Raw genomic sequence first — 13,182 nt, 5'->3', positions numbered from 1 at the left:
ATCCATCCAGCTACTGCAGTATCATAGGAAGCCCGTTTGCTCAAAGCACCTCTGCCTATCGGCCAACACGTCAAGCTGAAAAACACCCCGCAGCCAAATGAGAGCACGGTAGCCGCAGAAGCCACAGTCGGGCTGCAGCCTGAACTGTTCCGTCTCCGCTGGGGCCGCCTCCGCCCTGGGGAGCAGCTGAGCGCGGTGACCGCACCCTGGGCTGTCCCCTCCCCGCCACCCGCTCCCTGAGATTTCCCCCGGGCTCTGCAGCCGCTCACGGAGAGCAGCTGAGAGTGGGACCAACACCCGTCGAGGCGAGGCTTCCCCGCGGCGCTCTGCGGAAAGTTCCCGGCGAGGCCCTAGCTTCAGCCCCATGCTGCAAGCAAGGTCCCCGCGGAGGGCTCCCCGGCTGGGCAGCATTTCCCCCGAGGGGGGCAGCTGGGACCGGGCCACACAGCGCTTTCCTCGCCCCACGGGGCGCTGCTGCCTCCCCTGCCCGTTGCAATCAGGCACCAGCTGGGGTAGGGCGCGGCTTCCGAGGGGGCATTGCAGCCCCCCCGGCCCTTGTGCCATGCTCCATGCCCACCCCAGGCTGAAGCGCCTGGCAAAGTCCTCCTGCCCCCTCCCCCGCTAGGAGCCGTCCTCAGCCAGCTTTGGGCTGCACGCCAGAGGGGCCTGACACCGCCCCCTGCCCGTCTCTGCGAACAGCAAGGCTGGACCCCAGCCCACGTGTCTGCCCTAGCGGCCTCCGCCAGCCGGTCCCGCCGCCGCCTGCATGCCCCGGCCCGGAAAGTACTTACAGCCTCCATCCTCCGCGGGCCCCGGGGGCTTGGCTCCGAGTCCAGCAGCTCCCGTGAGGGGCGGGGAAGGTGCGCGAGTGGCCCCGCTTTTAATGGCTCTGCCCGGGCAGCGGGTGACACGCTGATTGTCACCTGCCCCAGGTCCCCCTGCGCGGGGCGAACCCGCCCAGCCGCACCTGGGAGCGCTGCGTGGGGGCTGCCGCCTTCCCGGGGCGAGGGAGCAAAAGGCGCCAGGCGCACGCTGAGAACGCGGCAGCTGGCCTAGGACTGGGCAAGCGCCCCTCATGGGCAGGGAGGGACCCGAATTGAGCCTGAGGAAGGGGCTAGCTGGGAGGAGGGGGCAAGGAGACCGACTTTTTATTGAACGGCCCCGCTCTCTCGGGAGCTCTCCTTCCACTAAACTTCTCTGCGAGCTGTTAGCTTCGCCCTCGGGTGTTCTCACACAGGGACCTGCTGAGCCCCGTGGGCCGAAAGGCAAAGACGGGCTGATGGGGCACCCAACAGTGGAGCTGCTTTTGGAAAGCTGGGCTGTTGCAGAAGGGTTTTACAATTCAATCTTCAGGCTCAAGGCAGCCCACAGAATTCTTCAGCATTGTCCTCTATTGGGTTAGTAGCTAGCACAGTCTTTTCTCTGCCCTCTTCTCCCTAATTATGGAGACTGCACCTCTCAGGATCAGTTCCCCAGGGCCCTTTTTACAAGGCATGGATAAAGTCCAGCCTGGATACAAAATTGGTAGCCACGTCTGCAAAAATGATCCACAGATACCTATATCCAAATCTGTAGATGCAGTTACCCCTGGATATCTGCAAATTTTCAGAGTTCTAGATATAAAATATGTATGCACATCTGCATTGGTATCAGCCAAAATGAGCTATGGATATCCACATCTGTAAATGCGGATATGTGTGGATATGAAGTGGATATATGGGGATTTGCAGGGCTCTACCTGTGTTGTCCAGATCTACCTTTGTCATTACTGGGCCCTGAGCCCTCTGGTCCTGATTAGAAATTTACAGATTAAACACAAAGTCTAATTCTGTTCTGTGAACCATCTGTCATTGCTAGTAACAAGTATTCCCAACAGCTAGAGGTGGGACACTAGTTGGGGAGGACTCTGAGTTACTATAATGAATTCTTACTCAGGTGTCCAGCTGGTGGATCTTGCTGACACACTCAGAGTCTGATTGCTCTGTGTGGGATCAGGAAGGAATTTTGCCCCAAGTCAGATTGGTAAAGACTTTGGAGGCTTTTTGTGAAGTTTTTTTTGAGCGAAGAGAGTCTCAAGAGATTCTGATGTATTCTTCTGGGAGGTGATATTGTACAGGCACATATCTACCATTTCAATAATACACAGTTATAACATAAATTGGTTTTAATTTATATGGAACAAGTATACTATACATCACAGAGACAACAGCTGATGAATATGATTAAGTACTTTTACTAAGTCCAAAACTGCAAATATTTATACCTGAGTAACTTTATTCATTCTGTGGTCCCATTGATTTTCCAATGGGAATATTCAAGTAAGTACAGTTAATCACATGAGGAAGCATCTGCAACATCAGAGTATTAATCAGTCACACAGAAACTAATATTCAGATAATGAATTAACTAAATTAAACAGTAAAATAAAAGCAGGTAAGCTCAGAGTAATATATGGTTATTGCTTTAAAAATATCACTGCAATTTCTTCAGCTATTAGCCCTTTTTCAGTTTGTGCATTTTGTATTTGTTGCATATTTCTCCCAGAGCTACTACAATGAATATATTTTAGAAAAAAAAAAGAAACAAGGTGTCTATAATATCTACACTCCAAAATTTTAAATAATATTGTGTATTGTAATAATGATTGAACAACAGGGGCAACTTTTTTGGTAAACTCTTCATAGTAATATAGTACCGTAATCTGAATTATTACTCAATATATCTTCTTTAATAAGAATTTTGAAATTAACACTGCCACAAAGATGTTTGTTAGGATTTAATTTTTATTGACATTTGTGATATTAATTATAGGACACCTGAATGAACATTTCTTCTGCTTTGAAAATATAGAAAATTAGTCTTTTACAAAGATAGTGCATTTAAGCATTTACAAGGGAAATTGAAAACTTGTAATTAGTTCAGTTTTACTGTATATAAAGTAAAAAATTGTAGTACCTATGTATTTTTAAAAGTCGCCATACAAATGATTTGAAAAAATCTAAATACATACACAAATAAACCATGATTCTGGATTAAATACATTGGATACATTGGATAAATACATGAATGAAAAAGTTTTAAGAATTTTATTATTGCTACAGTTTTGTAAATAGGAATTTAAAACATTTGTTTTCTTTTAGAAGGTGAATTGAAAGTGAAGGGCTGAAAGACTAGCAGATCAATGAGCCTTAGAGAAGCTGCTGAATTCAGTCCTGGCATAGGAGTGTGCAGTTTAGGGATGTTAAATATTGGTTAATTGAATAGTCAAACAACCTCATGAATTCTTATCAGTTAGTCGACTATTCTGTAATCCCCAGGGGCAGGGCTGGCAGCCAGTGCACTCTGGCCCCACTCTGGAGGAGCCCCCTGCCATCAGCGCGGTGTATCAGGCGAGAGCTGGTTTGCCAGGGGAGCCAATTTAAAACCGAGCTCCCCTCACAAGACACAGTGTGAGCTGGGTCTGGCCCACGAAAGCTCATCATCTAATAAACCATCTTGTTAGTCTTTAAAGTGCTACATTGTCCTGCATTTTGTGAGCTGGAACTGAGCCTGCCTGCTCACCCAGCTTCTAATGCACTTTAAATGCAGAGCTGAAGCGGGGGTAGGTCCCAGACCCAGCGTGAGCCAGGACTGAGCTGGGCTGGCTGCCTGCCTGACTCCTAATACATTTTAAATGCAGAGACGCAGCAGGATATAGGTCCCACATCTGTCACAAGCCAGGAGTGAGCCGGGCTGCTGGCCAGACTGCTAAAAAATTTACTGATAAGGGGAAATCTATAGTATTAACCTATATACTTTGGTGATCATTTAATCAACTATACTATTACATCCCTAGTGCAGTTCCTACTGAATTTGGTCAAAGCATTTGAAATTGAATCAGTACCTCCTTGAAGCTTGCAGGTCAAACACTAGGCTACTCGGCCAATCTTCTGAACACTTCTCAGCGCAGTGAGCTTAAGTTCAAGACCATGACCAACTGTGTGAAATCTTCCACAAGTAGAAAGTCCAAAGCAAAATGCAATGATTCAATATGCTCCTTTGCCCATCATTCTTTCCAACTTTCCATTTCCTAGAGTGCTGGTTACTGAGGGTATGTCTACACTGCATGACTATTTCGAGATACCGGAGGTATCCCAAAATAGCTACCCCGCATCTACACAAGCCACCCGTTATTTCAAAATGTTTTTCAAAATAATGGGCACGCTATTTCGCCATCCCGGTAAACCTCATTGCACGAGGGTTAAGGGATGGTTCGAAATAGCGTGTTATTTTGAAATTTGGCGCTGTGTAGGTACACCAAATTTCAAAATAAGCTATTTCAAAATAGTTCAAAATAAGATATGGAATTTGCATAGCGCAAATGTGTATCTTATTTTGAGTTTAGGGTGCTGAGTTGTAGAACAAAGAGGAAAGATTTGGGAGCATGTGTGTGTCCTGAAAACTTGTTTACACTTTAAAACATGACTGGGATTCTGCTTTGCACAGGTGTGAATAGAGGGGTTGAGCCTTCCCACACTTGTGCAGCCTGCATATGAGCTAGGCACCATTGTAATCCCTGCACTCAAGGAATTACAAGGATGCCTCTTGCTACGCCTCCATGCGGGGCCAGCTTTAGGAAGTGCGGGGCCCGGTTCGAACCACTTTGGCAGGGACCTCCCACCTAGGATTTTTTGTTGAGAAAAAAAAAACGCACCACACAATAAACCACAACCACACACAAATATCACATCGGAAATAGATCGGATCAAAATGTAGTTGAACATTTTCAAAAAAAAAAATGCCATCCTTTATTATGCAAAATTTTAAACAAAATTAAATCAATTGCCTTAAGCATAGGTCAAATATTTTCAATAGCAAACTATCCAATTTTTTCAATAAAGTTTAAAGTTTGATTTTTAAAATGTTACCAGAAGGCGTTACAGTTTTCTGTTACATTGATTTACTTTTTAAATAGCAAAAATTGAGTCTTTGTTAAGAAAGTGTCAGTTCTGTGGTCAAATTCCTTAGTGATTTCAGCACCAATGATTTCACTAGGTAATATGGTACCTCACCACCATTGCCTCCTTTGCATTGCTCTTCAACACATTGCCTGCATGTGGAGTCCAAAATCAGTCTAGACAAGATTTTATGAATGATTTTGCTCAAGCGATCACTGAGACAAGACAAGGATTCTCAATTGATTCTAGTCAGCTCTGCCTTTAAACACTGGGGCTACGTCTAGACTGGCATGATTTTCCGGAAATGCTTTTAACGGAAAAGTTTTCCGTTAAAAGCATTTTCGAAAAAGAGCGTCTAGATTGGCATGGACACTTTTCCGCAAAAGCACTTTTTGCGGAAAAGCGTCCGTGGCCAATCTAGACGCGCTTTTCTGCAAAAAAGCCCCGATCGCCATTTTCACGATCGGGGCTTTTTTGCGGAAAACAAATCTCAGCTGTTTACATTGGCCCTTTTGCACAAAAGTTTTGCACAAAAGGGACTTTTGCCCAAACGGGAGCAGCATAGTATTTCTGCAAAAAGCACTGATTTCTTACAGTAGGAAGTCAGTGCTTTTGCGGAAATTCAAGTGGCCAGTGTAGACAGCTGGCAAGTTTTTCCGGAAAAGCGGCTGATTTTCCGGAAAAACTGGCCAGTCTAAACACAGCCTGGATGTAAAGTGTCAGATATAATTGAGGACTCCCAAATAGACTCCACACCACCAGAAATAAAACCTGTTTCCATCTTTTGTGATGCTCAGTTAGATGTGACTCACTATCCTCTGCTTAGTGTTCAAGTTATGGTAGACCCTAAGCCAGGTCATATTAAGTTCAGGTCTTTTAATCATACAATATGGATAACAACATGGATTTCATTCTCCCAGCTCCAAGTCTTAAGTGAATTTCAATCTAAAAGAGCCAACATTGATCACCTTGACACAGCAAGTGTGTCTACTGATCTCTGTGGCAAAGTAAGTTGTCTATATAAATAAGGTCTGCTCCTGAAGCCTTTTCCTACAGTTGATTAACAGATGGCAGTAGATAGCTCATTCAGACCACTGGCTGATAATAATAGTTAGTCACCCTGACCAGTCATTAACCATAGTCATGGACTCACCCTACTCTCCATTGTCTCTATGATTCTCTGATCACCTGTGACAAAAAAGGAGCGTTGAAAGGGAAACTGAAGGGAGAGACCTCTCTACATTCACCAATCAAAGAGCAGTATTGCCAAAACAAAAATCACAAGGAACGCCTATACAAAGTTATGAGAATGGTCTACAAATCATAATATATTTTAAAAATAAAACAATGTTGGATTTTTATTGGCCTTTTGTTTGAGTATTTAGAGTTCATGTTTTAAAGCTTTCCTCCTTAGCTGTAAGGCCCAGAAGTATAGAGACCTTTTTTTAAATGAAAGCTGAGATTCCTACATAATCAACTGACTCCACAGGCCTTTAAAAAAACACCAAATGTTTGGAGACTCATGGTAAAACAATGGAGGAATTCTTGTGAGCCCATGCTTTGCCCACAGTATAAATAAAAAACAACAACAACAACATCTTCTCTACTAAACATCCTAATGAGATACTGCAAATGGTGAACTGAATTAAACAACTCCTGATATGAACAGGTATTAACCTAGTTTTTCATATCTGAGATGGGTTAGCAGGAATCATATATGATAATATGAAATCTTTACACTCTGAAGTCAACATATTCACAAAGCACCCCTTCTTTCAAGCCTTCTCCCAGCCCCCCAAATGCCATTCCCCTCTCCTCTCCTCTCCTCTCCCCTCCCAGCATCACTCTTTCCCCTCTCCCACTGTCACCTCCCCTCCTGCCCTTGGCCCCCTGGCATTTGTCTCTCCTGCACCCCTGTCTCTTTGTGCCTTCCCCTCCCTCCGCCCAAGCCCCTTCTCCTTCCACCCCTCCCCCTCCAGCCCTCTGCCTCTGCCCAAGCTCCTTCTCCCCCACCCTCGCCCCCCACCTCCGCCTAAGCCCAAGCCCCTTCCCTTCCCCCCGCCCCGACGCCGCACAAGCCCGTTCCCTACCTTCTGCCTTCCACGTTGTGGTTGCAGGGCCGGGGCTGAACCCAGAGCCAGCGAGGCCCCGCAACATAAGAACGATGCTCTTTTGCGCAACAGATGCTCTTTTGCGCAACAGAGCGTCTACATTGGCAGGACGCTCTTGTGCAAAATCAGGAGCCTGGAACCATTTTGGAGAGAGCAAAAGGGCACCAGCCCTTTCCAGGGGTGGGGGCTGGAGTGCCTTCGAGACACGTGCTTAAAGGGATCTCCCCAGACAGCTGTTTCTCTCCTGCTGCCAGCATTAGGACCTCTTGCAGGGACTGACAGCCGTAGCAGTTCTACTTGTGGTTGCCACAGCCTTGTGCCTTAGTGCCATTAGCTGATTTTTGGATCTCAACTCTCTTTTTGTGCCATGGAGCCAGGGATGGCCTTGTGCCTGCTCTGGCCCCTTCCGGCCATTTTGGAGTGCCTGCAGCTGCTGCTCCAGGCTGCTGCACTCGTCGTCCAGGACCTCGAGGCGCAGGTCACTCTGGATTCCCTCACCAGGGAGGCGGTGGTGTCCCTGTGGCATCCCCACCCCACCGTAGAGAGGCCCTTGTGGAGACTGGACACCAGTACTGACCGGTGGGACCGGCTGGTCCTGGGGCAATGGGAGAACTGCAATGGCTGACCAGCAATGGCTCTGGAACTTTCGGATGCGAAAGCAGACATTTCTGGAGCTATGTGCCTGGCTCGCCCCTGCGCTCCAGAGAACCACCGCCCAGCTGCAGGCACCCATCCCCGTGGACAAGAGGGTCGCCGTCGCAATATGGACGCTGGCCACCCCAGACAGCTACCGATCGGTGGCACACCAGTTCGGGTTGGGCAGATCGACTGTTGGTGCCGTTGTCATGCAGGTAAGTCCTGGGGGGGGAGGAAGGAGAAGGTGCTGCACTCCATGCCCAGAGGTAGGCAAGACTCCAGGCTGGGGCGATGGGGAATGCCCCATCACCAAGGGGTTTGGGCCATCCCTCCCTTGCACAGGCCTGCTGGAGGGGGGAGACCCTGGTGTGTGTGAGTGTGAGGGCAGAGGGCATCACAGGGGGGATGGGAAGCCCCCAAGGGAGCACACACTCACCCTGCCTTATGTGATGTTCTCCCCTGTGTTTCTGTGTTCTGCAGGTCGTCCATGCCATCAACGATGTCCTGCTCCAGCAAGTCATCCACCTGCGGAACATGGAGGCTACAGTGGCTGGCTTCACTGCCCTGGGGTTCCCCAACTGCGGGAGAGCCCTGGATGCAATCCACATCCCCGTCTGTGCCCCGGAGCATCGAGCGGACCATTTTATCAACCGAAAGGGGTATTTCTCCATCGTACTCAAGGCCTTTGTGGACCACTGTGGCCGCTTTCTGGACATTTATGCGGGCTGGTCCGGCAGGGCATACGACACCCGCATTCTACACAACTCCAGCCTGTTTGGCAAGCTGGAGGCGGATACTTTCTTTCCCCAGTGGGAATTTACTGTCGGGGATGTGTGCATGCCCACGTGTGTTGTGGAGAATGCGGCCTACCCCCGGCTGCCCTGGTTAATGCGGCCCTACACAGGGCGGACAGACCACAACCGGGCATAGTTCAACGACCGCCTCAACCGAGCCCGCAATCAGGTCGAGTGTGCATTCGGCTGTCTGAAAACCCGGTTTTGGTGTTTGCTCACCCATCTGGAGATGGGTGAGTGGAATGTCCCCGAGGTAGTGGCCACATAATGTGTGCTCCACAACATCGTGGAGCTGAAGGAGGAGGCCTTCCTCGCGGCATGGATGGCAGGCGAAGGCCAGGCCTTTCAATGGCCCCACACAGCTGCCATCCGCCAGGCGCACTATGATGGGGTGCGCATCCAGGAGCCCCTGACAGAGATGTTCTCCCAGGCCCCACAGTAGGGTTGCCTCTGTCTCCCTTGACATCTCCCTCCCATCCCCAACCCTTCCCTCTTCCCCTCCCCTTACCTCCCAATAAACAACAACACAGTTTTTTTTGGAACACAATGTTTAGAACTTTTTATTTACAATGGATGGGGGGATGTAAGATGGGAGGGAGGAAGAGGCTCTGAACTGGGGGGGGGAGGAGGCTCTAAACTGGGAGTAGGGAGGGGGCTCTCAACTGGGAGGGGGGAGCTACTGCTGGGAGGGGTGGCCCCTGCGAATGCCTCTGCGGGGGCAGACCTGGACATGGGGGTCAGGCCATGTTGGGGCAGGCAGCGTGGGAAGCTGGGCAGGAGGGGCAGGAGGAGGAGGGGGCATGGGCATTGCTATGGGAGGGATGGTGGGTGCATGGGTCAATGCCATGCCGTAATGTACGGCATGGCCAATATGCGCGGTGAGGGCAGTGATGGCATCTGCCATGCGGACACACTGGGCCTGGAAGGGGCCCCAGGCCTGCTGGTGCCACTCCAGGTCCGCCTCCACCGGCCGGGTGATGGCTGTCTCCACACGTTCGACGGCCTGCACATGCCACCGAAGCAGGTGGTCCCGCTGCTGGACCCGCCGGCTTGGTGCTTGGGCGGCTGGGGGTGCTGCCACAGGGCTGGAGGGTCCCCTGCTCCTGCTTGGTCCCACTGCATGGAACAGAGGAAAGGATGGGTCAGTCAGGCAGCCTGGCCACCATCCCTACACCCCATGCCCTCTGCCCCTGAGCCCAGGTGACACCACAGTAGTGTGGCTTGGGCCTCTCTCCTTCCCCCTTTGTCTCCCCCCCCCCCATATTGTATGTTTGCATACAGGACCGCCCCTGGAGTAGGGTCCTCCTTCATGTATTGTAACCACCGGTCTGTGTCCTGGCCCCTTGGGGGGTGGGAGAGCACGTGTGTTGTGTTAACCTGTGGAACTCCCTGCTGGTGGAGGCTCTGAGGCTTTGGGCCAATCAGTGATGTTTGACAGGGAGCAAGATGAATCCCCACACAGTGCCTGGAAGCACATATAGCAGATGTGGTGTGGGCGCTCAGATCCCCATCACGTGGGATGTCTCCTGGACGGAACCAGGAGAGTGACTGGGGAGTCTACCATCCTTGGAGCAAAACTCGGGTGGCCCTAGGGCCGGCCCCAGCGCTTCTCCCCTCCCCCTCCTGCTAGCCCTCACGTTCGGTAGCCCAGGGACATGTGTGGCCGCAGTGGGGACTTCCCTCGGGGGGCCCGCCAAGGCATCGGGAGCAGACGAGGGACTCAGTGGGGGCCACACTCACAGGGCTGTGACGCTGCGGTTTTCCCAGCAGCAGCTAGCTGTGCCTCACAGCGAGGCATTGGACAGTGTGCTGTTCTGTGTGCTGCACCCTTGCAGAGCTGTGGGCTGTGGCCTGAGCTCCTGGTGCCCTGGCTGGTTCCAGCCAGCAACCACCCTTCCCCCCTGGTCCAGACGTGAGTGAGCAGCACAGCCCCAGGCGTGCCCTGGAGCTGCCTGCCGCGGCCATGTGCCACTCGGTCACCAGGCTGCACGTGGCTGCACGTGCTGCATACTGCTAATGCTACACAGCGTGCAGCTCACGCTGCCTAAGTGACGCTCCCTCCTCCTCCTGTCCCCCCCGGGCACCTTGCTCCCCCCCGCCCTTGTGAGTGCAAAATGCAACACTCACCACTGGATCCTTCCCCGGCCTCCAAGGGCGCACGGGAGACATTGGGGCTGCCAGAGATGACCTCGAGCTGCAGGGTCATGCTGCTGCCCTGATCCTCCTCCTCATCTTACCTGCTGGCTGGCTCGTCTTCCTCCCCCGCCTCCCTGGGCCTGGTGACGGAGGGGCGCCTGCTCGTGTCCACGGGTACAGACGGTTCGTGGGGTGCTGCCTGGCCCTGGATGCGGTGGAGCCGCTGGTAATGGGGGCAGCTGTCAGCTCCTGCCCCCTGGCCCTCACTGGCCTGGACATAGCCCAGGCGCAGCTCTTTTACCTTAGCCCGGACCTGCTCGAGGGTCTGGGCTGGATGTCCCTGGTGTGAGAGTGCCTGGGCCATGTGGCGGAAGATATCCGCATTGCGGCGACGGGTGCCCCAGGGCCTCCTCTTCCGCCCACAGGTCCAGGAGGGCCTTGAGCTCCCCTGGGGACCAGGATGGGGCTCTCTGTTTCCTGCCTGTTGGAGCCTCCTGCGCTGGGGGTGCGGGTGGCTGTTCCCCCCCTGGAGCAGCCATCCTGGGCTGGTGGGCTGGTGGCTGTTGGGGAAGGCAGCAGAGCCGCGTGGCAGAGCTCTGGCAGAGGCAGCAGAAGGGCTTCTGCCTCATGGCCTCTGCAGGCTGTGTTTGCCTTTAAGGGGGCTCGGGTTACCAGGAAGTCCAGGAGCTGCCTGCAGGTACGGAGCATCCAAGCGGCCACTAGGGCTTTTTTCCGTTTAGACTGCTTTTGCACAAAATGTCTTGGCTGCCTGTCTACACTGGCCTCTTGCGCAAGAACACTTGCGCAAGAGGGCTTATTCCTGAGCGGGAATGTCATAGTTCTTGCACAAGAAGCCCTGATTTCATACATTAAAACGTCAGTGTTCTTGTGTAAGAACTCGTGGCCAGTGTAGACAGGCAGCAAGTTTTTGCGCAAAAGCAGCTTCTTTTGCACAAAATCTTGCCAATGTAGACGTAGCACTGTGTATAAATTCCTTAGAATGAAAAATAGCTTAAAGGAAAATGGCATTTGGGCATTAAAAGCAATTTATCCAATATCATGGTGATTTAACTCACACATAACCATGTATTCTGCTTTTGATATTTTAGTCCACCCTGCTGCCAGCAAATAAGTATCATACATGTCCATCCACAGAAGAACAACCAGTCTAATTGTACCCTTGAAAACGATGTGGTACAGCTTCACTTCTGGCTCTTCTTGTGTCTTCTTGTACCTTTATTATGGGTTTAAACTTGAAAGATTTTGATGAGCCTCAACTCAGTTTTTGATTATTCATGCCAGCCTCGCTAAAGGCTTAACGCTGCCACCCTTACTCCAGCTGAGTGGTTCCTCTTCTTGTGACACCTGGAATGTGAGTGGTGGTAGTGGCAGAATCAGGATCTATGTGTTCAAACTCTCTTTTTTTAACTAAAAGGTTGGCGGGTGGTTTCTGTGTGTTCACATAATAGGTTGTCAGGTCATATAATGTACAACATAGATACATGATATAAGGAAAGTGGTAGAAAACAAGGAAAGTGCTGCTGTTGTTAGCTAAAACTTATTGAAAGTTTGATTGTGTCTTGTAGATATTGCCCTGTATTGTGGGCAGAGCCCAGCTGCCATTCCCCCGAGGGAGCGCCAGGATGAACTCTGTGCACCCACTACTCTTCTATTTATGAAATACAGCAAGCTGCTCCACACATGGCTGGCTTGGATAGTGTGCAGGGGACGTATATATGTCTCCCTTCTTTCCCCACTGGGGATCCATGTGCCTATGGGAGTAGGGTGAGAAAAATCTGGAATTCTGCCATCACAGGCTATGCAAAAGTGTAGTAAAACTTCTTATGGCCACTTTTCTGGCCATCCACATAAGGGTCTAGCAGAATCTGGTCTTAATTTGTGAGAGATTCCTGCAAGTTGGCCAATGGTCACTATAATTCTAAAATTTAAGAGCAGACAAGAAAGTCTGAGTCACTTTGAAATACGGAATCTTTTTTTATGCAAGCCAGTACTTCTCTGCCCCTACTACAGCTGCAATGGCAGCATAACTGTGAAACCTTCCCAAATTATATGTTCTTCTGTATCATTATTTTCTTTCACTGTAAGCCTTGTTTAATAAAGTGCTTAGCATCTGGAATTACAGACCAGTTAGCTTAATTTCAGCTGTAGGGAAGATATTAGAAAGTAGTTTAACAGATTAAGAGGAGGAGTATGCAGTAAAGGCAACTTTCAGCCTGATTAAGGATAGACAACATACTTTAGGAAAAGAAAGTCACGCTTCACTACCCTTTTGGAATTCTTTGAAGATAACACTGCCAAGAGAGGGTATACAGGGGACAGTATATTCTTAGATTTTTCAGAAGCTATTTGACAATGTTTTACATGGGAGATTAATGTTTAAGGAGAAGAGGGTCAAGGTGTAGGAGAATGTTTGGCTCATTAAATTGAAAAGTAGCTATAAGGCAAGAACAATTAGTAGCTGAAAATGAAAAGCTTTATATTATAGAAGAAATATAACTTATGAGCCCTCCCCCATATATCTATGCTGAGTTAACTTATTTAAATACA

The 13,182-nt window shown here is 50.1% G+C and overlaps 1 protein-coding gene across 1 annotated transcript in view; it reads right to left on the bottom strand.

Annotated features, from left to right (window-relative positions):
* Positions 1–1,042, bottom strand: part of BNC1 (basonuclin zinc finger protein 1) — a 109,062-nt gene extending 108,020 nt beyond the window's left edge. The window contains exon 1 of the mRNA XM_006139248.4: positions 792–1,042. Coding sequence (XP_006139310.1) covers positions 792–800 — 9 coding nt within the window. The 5' untranslated portion in view covers positions 801–1,042. The remainder of the gene's footprint in view (positions 1–791) is intronic.
* Between the last annotated feature and the right edge of the window lie 12,140 nt (positions 1,043–13,182).

The sequence above is a fragment of the Pelodiscus sinensis genome, chromosome 14 (genome assembly GCF_049634645.1).
Source record: "Pelodiscus sinensis isolate JC-2024 chromosome 14, ASM4963464v1, whole genome shotgun sequence".
Classification (NCBI taxonomy): Eukaryota; Metazoa; Chordata; order Testudines; family Trionychidae; genus Pelodiscus; species Pelodiscus sinensis.
The sequence above is the reverse complement of the archived record's forward strand: the minus strand, read 5'-3'. Positions and strand labels throughout refer to the sequence as shown.